This window comes from Labeo rohita, unplaced genomic scaffold (genome assembly GCF_022985175.1).
Source record: "Labeo rohita strain BAU-BD-2019 unplaced genomic scaffold, IGBB_LRoh.1.0 scaffold_30, whole genome shotgun sequence".
NCBI classification, from domain to species: domain Eukaryota; kingdom Metazoa; phylum Chordata; class Actinopteri; order Cypriniformes; family Cyprinidae; genus Labeo; species Labeo rohita.
The window spans coordinates 5,131,386-5,139,006 of record NW_026129217.1 but is presented as its reverse complement, the minus strand read 5'-3'; the positions used below and the strand labels follow the sequence as shown (position 1 = coordinate 5,139,006).

General features: G+C 39.8%; 1 protein-coding gene across 2 annotated transcripts in view; it reads right to left on the bottom strand.

Moving 5' to 3' along the window:
- Positions 1-525: 525 nt before the first annotated feature.
- LOC127160188 (keratin-associated protein 5-1) overlaps positions 526-7,621 on the bottom strand; it is a 30,298-nt gene continuing 23,202 nt past the window's right edge. For both annotated transcript variants that reach the window (XM_051102843.1, XM_051102842.1), the window contains exon 6: positions 526-4,139. In XM_051102843.1, coding sequence (XP_050958800.1) covers positions 3,434-4,139 — 706 coding nt within the window. In that variant the 3' untranslated portion in view covers positions 526-3,433. The remainder of the gene's footprint in view (positions 4,140-7,621) is intronic.

Sequence of the window (7,621 nt, the reverse complement as noted above, 5' to 3'; positions counted from 1 at the left end):
AGAACTTCAGTATCCATGCAACTGCCCTTTTGAGGGTTGTCCATTTAGAAAAATAACTGAGGAGTTTGCTGGTAGGACATTCGTCTGATTCTACCATGATGGTATTTGCAGTAATCTCTTTTCTTACTTCTGGGTCATCATCCTGGATGGCACTTACTGGTACAATGCCCGGCCACTGGGTCTGCGGTTGGGCAAGGAAATCAGGGCCATCAATCCAGATTTTATTCTTTAGGAAGAATGTGGATTCATGACTACAGCAAGTGAAACATCATGAAGTACGATTCATTTCATTGCATCAAAATGTCTCACGACGCCATGATGTTCTATACAATAGAAAACGGTGCGGTATAAAGATAATAGTGTTTACACTTACGCTTAACAATAATAATATAGTTTCCAAAATGGAAAACATTTTTGTATTGTATAATACATACAAATCATGCTTATGTTTATGACTTAAAGATCATATTATTTCGTTATTTATTTATCGTATAACAATAGGTTATACAGATGTACCACTGGAAATTGAGCTCATCATTCAGTATTAAAATGACTTTGTACAAGGGCAACAAATTGCTTGACAAACTGACAACAGAGTCATATTGAGACTCTCACTTATACCAATTCAATTCATGTGACCAACACGATTTCACCTTGCTGGGGACAACATATAGGACATGATGCATTTTAAAAGCAGATAGATGAGATGAGAACCTTTATTTGGTGAAGTTATACACATACACACAAAAAAAAAATGTCCACATATTCAGTTTCCAAAGTAAAAGATTTTCTTTTAATGTCATCATAACTAAAGAATCTGATGTGGCAAAGCTGCCTGATTGGACTATTGATCACTGGATATAATTTTTTAATCAGCAATATGTCACTCATAGATACAGATTTTCTGTTAATTTGTTAAGAGAAGTTTTTGGTTAATGATGAATTGATTTGTGAGCAGGTCAATACGGTAAGTAAATGAATGAACTATGTGTGTGGTGATTATTTCTTTGACTACATTTTTCAAGTAGTCGTGTTTTCTGTTTCTTGGTAAATTTGAGAACAACTTGAGAAAGTTTGGTCTTATGTTGGAAATGTTTTCAGACATTGTTCTATTTGACACTGTATTTGACAGTACCTGAGAGATATTAACAGATTTTTATTATAATATTAATTGCATGTCAATGCTTCAATGCGATTTTATGATGAAAGTGTATTCTAATCTAGCATTTTAAATAATATTTTATATTAAAATTGTAAATAATTACTCCGTAATACACAGTTGTGTTAGATGTATACAAAAAGGTCACAATAATGCACTTACTAAAGTAACACTTTTGTCTGTTTGTCTGTATCGAATTTCAAATAAAGCAATTCAAAGTAGGCACACCACAGCTCCAAAGTAGAAAAATATTTATGTTGTTACCACAGGTGACGTTTTGAGCTTAGTGGTGGAGGTGTGGTGGAGCACCCATATTAAGCTTTTTGCCTACTGGATGTGCACACTTGGGCAGTTTTTTTTCTGTATTGAGTTTAACAATATGTGTGGTCCCTGAGTATTTCAAAACATTTGTTTTAAGAGTGTATACTGTCTTTATGTTGTTTATTTTAGAGATTAAATGTGAAAAGTTCATAAAATACATTAAAAACTTTAATGTTAGGTGTGAATAATCACAATTAATTACAGAAAATATTAGTTATAATTAGTTATTGTAGTTATTAAGTTAGTTATAGTTATTTTTTAAATGACAGTACTAACAACAACAACGATAATGATGATGATTATTATTATTATTATTATTATTTTCTTTTTTCCAGGGAGGAAGATCATCCTTATTGGAAAAACAGAATATGGCAAAAGCAGTTCTGGAAATACAGTTCTTAGAAGATAAGTACTCATCCCCATCACTTCAACTAATTCTGTTACAAAGTATGTTAAAAGTGATGGGATGGAAGAAACATCACAATTATTGACACACCACAAGTCTTTGACACAGATTGTGATCATAAGTAGATAAAATGAGATCATAAAATTTCTCATCGAATGTGTTCATTGTATGTTCATTACTTTGCCATTGTTCTGAATGTTGGAAGATACACAAGACATGAAAATGAGGTGGAACAACAATTTTGGAACACAATGACAGAGGAACATGTCCTGAGACATACAATAATCTTATTCATTCATTGTGAGCAACTAGAAGGCCAGACAACTGAAGAATTTGTTATGGCTAAATCCAAATTAACAGAGCTTGTCACTGTCATGTCATGGACAACAGAAACTGGCAAAACCATTGGTGGGGTTTCAAGAGAAACAGCATTGAGGTGAAAAAACTGCTGGACACTTGACAAAAAGGTCAAAGAGATCAGCTACTGCAACAGTGAGCTTCAAAATGTGGAAAAAGAAATTCAAGAGATGATAAAGTTAGGATAATTTGTCTCCAGAATTAAAGCAAGAAAGAGCAAAAGGATTTTTATTGAATTTAACACCAGGGATGGTGACTGGTGCTTTTCTGTACAGTAAAACCCCCTCTCAAACCTGGTTTCACAGACAAGGCTCAAGCCTAGTCCTACACTAAAATGTAATGTTTTGTTCTAAACACGTTTATGAAAATTACTTAAACATCCTAATTGGACTATACCTTCGTAGTCTAAGCCCTGTCCGTGAAACCGGGCCTCAGTGTTTATATAGTCCTCACAGAGGATTGAAAAAGTAATGCTGTTTGTGGAGTTGTTTATTTAGATCTTGAGAGATTTAACGTTTTCTTTTATTTCAGTTTATTTCATCTAAGGCTGTGGCTAAAGTGTACAGTAGTTCTTGTGTTTCTTATTTTTTCTTGTTTCTCTTTCCTTCCAGGAGGTGTTCTTTATTAATCATCAATTGTCACTCAATTAATCAATTAATTATCTCATTAACTTAAACACTACTTCAGTGTTACTTTGTTACTTCAGTGTACACTCTGAATGAGGATTATTTAAACACGGAGTGTTAATTGGCATTTAATAAAGGAGAGGGGAGGGGAACTTTAATTTAGAAAGTGAAAGTGCCTTTCCTGATTGAGGAGAAGCTGCATTACTTGAGCCAGCAGGAGAAACAGCTGCCACAGTTGAGGTTGTGAATGCAGGAGGAGAAGCCACAGAATTTGAAGATGTGGCTGATAAAGAAGCTGCAGAAGGTGGAGGTGCCAGAACAGTGATGGTTCCTGCAATTCTGCAAGGTGTTTTCAGAGCTACAGCTCTTACAGGAGCCATTGGAGGAGGAATCACTGGTTAGAAAGATGCAGAAAAAGCTGATTGATACAATGAATGATACAATGAAATGATACAATACAATGAGTGTATAACACAATGAAAAAGCTATAAAAGTTAACTATTAGAACACAAAGGTTATGGTTGAAAAGGTACACAAATTTGTTAAAATCCAAGTTAGTTAGTTTCACTGACAGCAGGAGGAGCAGCAGCAGCATTTGAGGCAGCGGCAGCAAGAGGAGCAGCAACATTTCAGGCAGCGGCAACAGGAGCAACAGCAGCATTTGAGGCAGCTGCAGCAGGAGGGGCACTTGCAGCAGGAGGAGCACTTGCAGCAGGGGGAGCACTCGCAGCAGGGGGAGCACTCGCAGCAGGAGGAGCACTTGCAGCAGGGGGAGCAGCTGCAGCAGGGGGAGCACTTGCAGCAGGAGGAGCACTTGCAGCAGGGGGAGCAGCTGCAGCAGGGGGAGCAGCTGCAGCAGGAGGAGCACTTGCAGCAGGAGGAGCACTTGCAGCAGGGGGAGCAGCAGCTGCGGATGCAGGAGGAGACGCTACGGATGCAGGAGGAGAAGCTGCGGATGCAGGAGGAGAAGCTGCGGATGCAGGAGGAGAAGCTGCAGCAGTTGGGGCAGCAGGAGGAGCATTTGCAGCAGTTGGAGCAGCAGGGGGAGCAGCTGCAGCAGTTGAGACAGCAGGAGGAGCAGCTGCAGCAGTTGAGACAGCAGGAGGAGCAGCTGCAGCAGTTAATACAGCAGGAGGAGCAGCTGCAGCAGTTAACACAGCAGGAGGAGCAGCTGCAGCAGTTGGGGCAGCAGGAGCAACAGCAGGTCCTGCGATTCTGCGAGGTGTTCTTGGAGCTGTTGCTCTTTTGGGAACCACTGGAGTTGGAGTCACTGAATGGAAAGATGCAGAAAAAGCTGATTCAGTGTATGAAGCAATTAAAAATCTGCAAAACTTATCTATGAGAATGCAAAGTTAAGGTTAAGACATAGCAAAATCCACTGTGTTAAATTAAACCCTGGGGTCTAATAACTCCTAAAGGAACTTGAATTACTCTGTAATTTTTTATTGTACAGATAAGAACAATACATCAATCGAATCTGTAAAGGGTCTACTTTTATTTGTATACACTCCCATAATAACAACAAAACCTTGTGCTTTTATAAAATAAAGAAAACAAACAGGGTGTGCAGTCTGCCGCTTTGGTCTCTGTGATCTTTATTTAGAAACGCGTCATTAAAATGATCTGAAACTCTGAATACACCACACAGAGACATGAGAGATATAGCTATAGAAAGCTTGATATGTCTACTTTTAAACAAAGTAAGTTTTACCAAAAACAAATATTCTGTGATAAAGTAATCCGTATTAAACCAACACAATGTCCAGTCTTTCCTAGGGGACTTCATTATTTTTAATTTGATCACACCCACAAGCTACTTTCACTTTTGATATTATATGTCACAGCTGACGTTATGATTCTTGGATCACGTGTCAATTAATGTGTGGTTATGAGTACATCACATAAGAAAGATTGGTGGGATCTCTAACTTGTAGAACCTCTTACTGTATTATCAACAAAAGGAAGACACAAGTTCTAATAAAAATAAATTTTATTAACAAAAAATAAGAGTAATCAACAACTACTACATGAATATCATGAATGAGAAAGGAATGAAGTACATAAGATGCATAAAATGCAAGTGATTGTTTGATGCATAATAAGTAGCAACAATTTATTTTTCTAGATAATGTAGCTCTGACATAGCAACACCCAACATAAATACGTGTAAGATTTGTTATCAACTGTAGTCAGCTATATAATATCTAATGAAACATTATATACTGATAACATACAACAATGCCAAGGTCTCTGGAAGAGGTTTGGAAGTGATGTTTACGTTCGCTGTGGTTAAAGGAGAGGTCCGGTGTGATATTGACCTAAAGTGTATTGAATCATGATACCGAGTGTGAACTAACCTTGCATATCTCATCTCGGCTTGTCCACTCCAGTCCGAAATCTGGGGTCAGTTAGCCGATGCTAACAACAGGTTGTCGATGAGAGTAAATGGGGCATCGGGCTAGCCATGTAAATAAATCACTGTTTTACACCATTTACGAGGCACAAAGTAGCTCCACACTTCATTGGTAGACTTCCAAGGGCCCTGGCATTTAAAACGAGACATTGAGAACTCAGAATAACCACCGGTAGTTTATTTACAAGAAGACTTATACAAACAGTACCTGCAAGAAAATGACGGGCCGCCGCCATCTTCAATGTAGTCACGATAAGTTGAGTGTCGAGCAGGAACGAAACTACAACCTGATAAGTCACGTGAAGAAGTGCTGTACATGTGAAGAAGGAGTGGCCGGGCACAGCATAGCCTATGACTGCAACTTCAGCTGGCATTACGAAGGATAAGAGAAAAGTTAGAGAAGACAGAATGGTTCGCGTTTGTGCTTTTCCAGGTTGCGGCAAAAAGATGAGAAGCTATGTTCCGGAAAGTTTTCACAGGCTACCTCTACACTCTAGTTTCGTTCCTGCTCGACACTCAACTTATCGTGACTACATTGAAGATGGCGGCGGCCCGTCATTTTCTTGCAGGTACTGTTTGTATAAGTCTTCTTGTAAATAAACTACCGGTGGTTATTCTGAGTTCTCAATGTCTCGTTTTAAATGCCAGGGCCCTTGGAAGTCTACCAATGAAGTGTGGAGCTACTTTGTGCCTCGTAAATGGTGTAAAACAGTGATTTATTTACATGGCTAGCCCGATGCCCCATTTACTCTCATCGACAACCTGTTGTTAGCATCGGCTAACTGACCCCAGATTTCGGACTGGAGTGGACAAGCCGAGATGAGATATGCAAGGTTAGTTCACACTCGGTATCATGATTCAATACACTTTAGGTCAATATCACACCGGACCTCTCCTTTAAGTGAGCAGTCCGGTGGCGGCGATGACTTCCACTGGTTGCGCTGGTGGCAGTACAGTAGGAAAAGGAGCAGGAATCCGTTTCGACAGCCTTAAGCAGTAGGATGCTGATCTCCTGGAGCACCAAAGGGTCCTAAGATCTGGAACACGCAGATGTGGCCCTGGAGTAGGTGCTGAAGGTCCTTAGCTTGGAACACTCAAGCAAAAGTACCTGAAGTGAAGGTTTGCTCACCGGAGCTTAACCTTGTTGCAAATATCTTCTGCCTCTCTGGGCTAGAGACTCAGAACTTGGTCAATCTGCTTTGTCTCCCTAGGATGGAGATTCAGGACATTGCATCTGCTGTTATCTTGCTGGATGAAGACTCTGAAAGTAGATTATCTCTTTCCACGCAGGCTAGAGGCGCAGAACGTGAGAACATGTCTGTTGCTGCCTCAAAAGCTGGAGACTCGGACTTGGTATCTGTTGTTGTCTCACCCTTGTGGGTCGGAGATTCAGAACTGGTGTTTCTGCTACTGTCTCTCTGAATGGGAGACTCAGAACTGAGTGACTTGCTTTGCTGTGATTGGCTGGTTCCATCAGAGTGGGGGGAACATGTGGTGGCCCACCCTTTCACCCACTGCTGCTGCATCTGGAGGTCCTAAGGAATTTTTATGGTCGGTCACAGCCCAAACCCCTAGGAATCAGTCTCAAGGTGGGTGAAGGGCACAACTGCATTTTGACCAATAGGAAGTTCTATCCTTCCCGGGCTTTGTACCAAAGGTGTTCTCCTTGCTCTCTAAGAGATGTCTGGCTGTTGTCCTGGGATCTTTATCTGATGGTGTTGGACAGTTTATGTTAGATCAAAATCTAGCAAACCTCTGTCCACTATGGTGGTCAGGGAGGGGTCCCCTTGCCATAAACTGGGCCCTGGAATGTGCTGTCCACTACAAATAACTGCAACACTGCTTCAGTGTAAGTTTTTTACACTGTGTAGAGTGAACCCCACGAGACACATAAGACAATTCAGCTCATTAGTAGTTCATGCCACAATGCATGATGGGAGCTATGGATAAGTTTTGATTGATAGCACACAGAATAGATAGCAAAATGCTTTTTGATGATCACCACTTTTGAGATTCATATGTTGATTGTAAAATAGTCCAGTGAAAGAGGTGTTTTTGATCAGAAAACAAAACCTGATTAGAATCACAGGGCTGCTGAAATTAATAAAGGTAATCTAACTCAGAGATTATACTCTAAATTAGTGGCCCCCCTTGCCACCTCACACATTTATGAGACTTTTAAACAAAATAAACGACTTGTATGATTTATTTTCAAACAAGATCTGTTGCTTCATAAATGTTCAATACAAACATGTATTTTTCTGCAATCATACACTTTGGGCACAGTGAAAAGCACATTTTTTTCTTAGAGGGTGCCTTTCACCCCGTTGTACCCTATT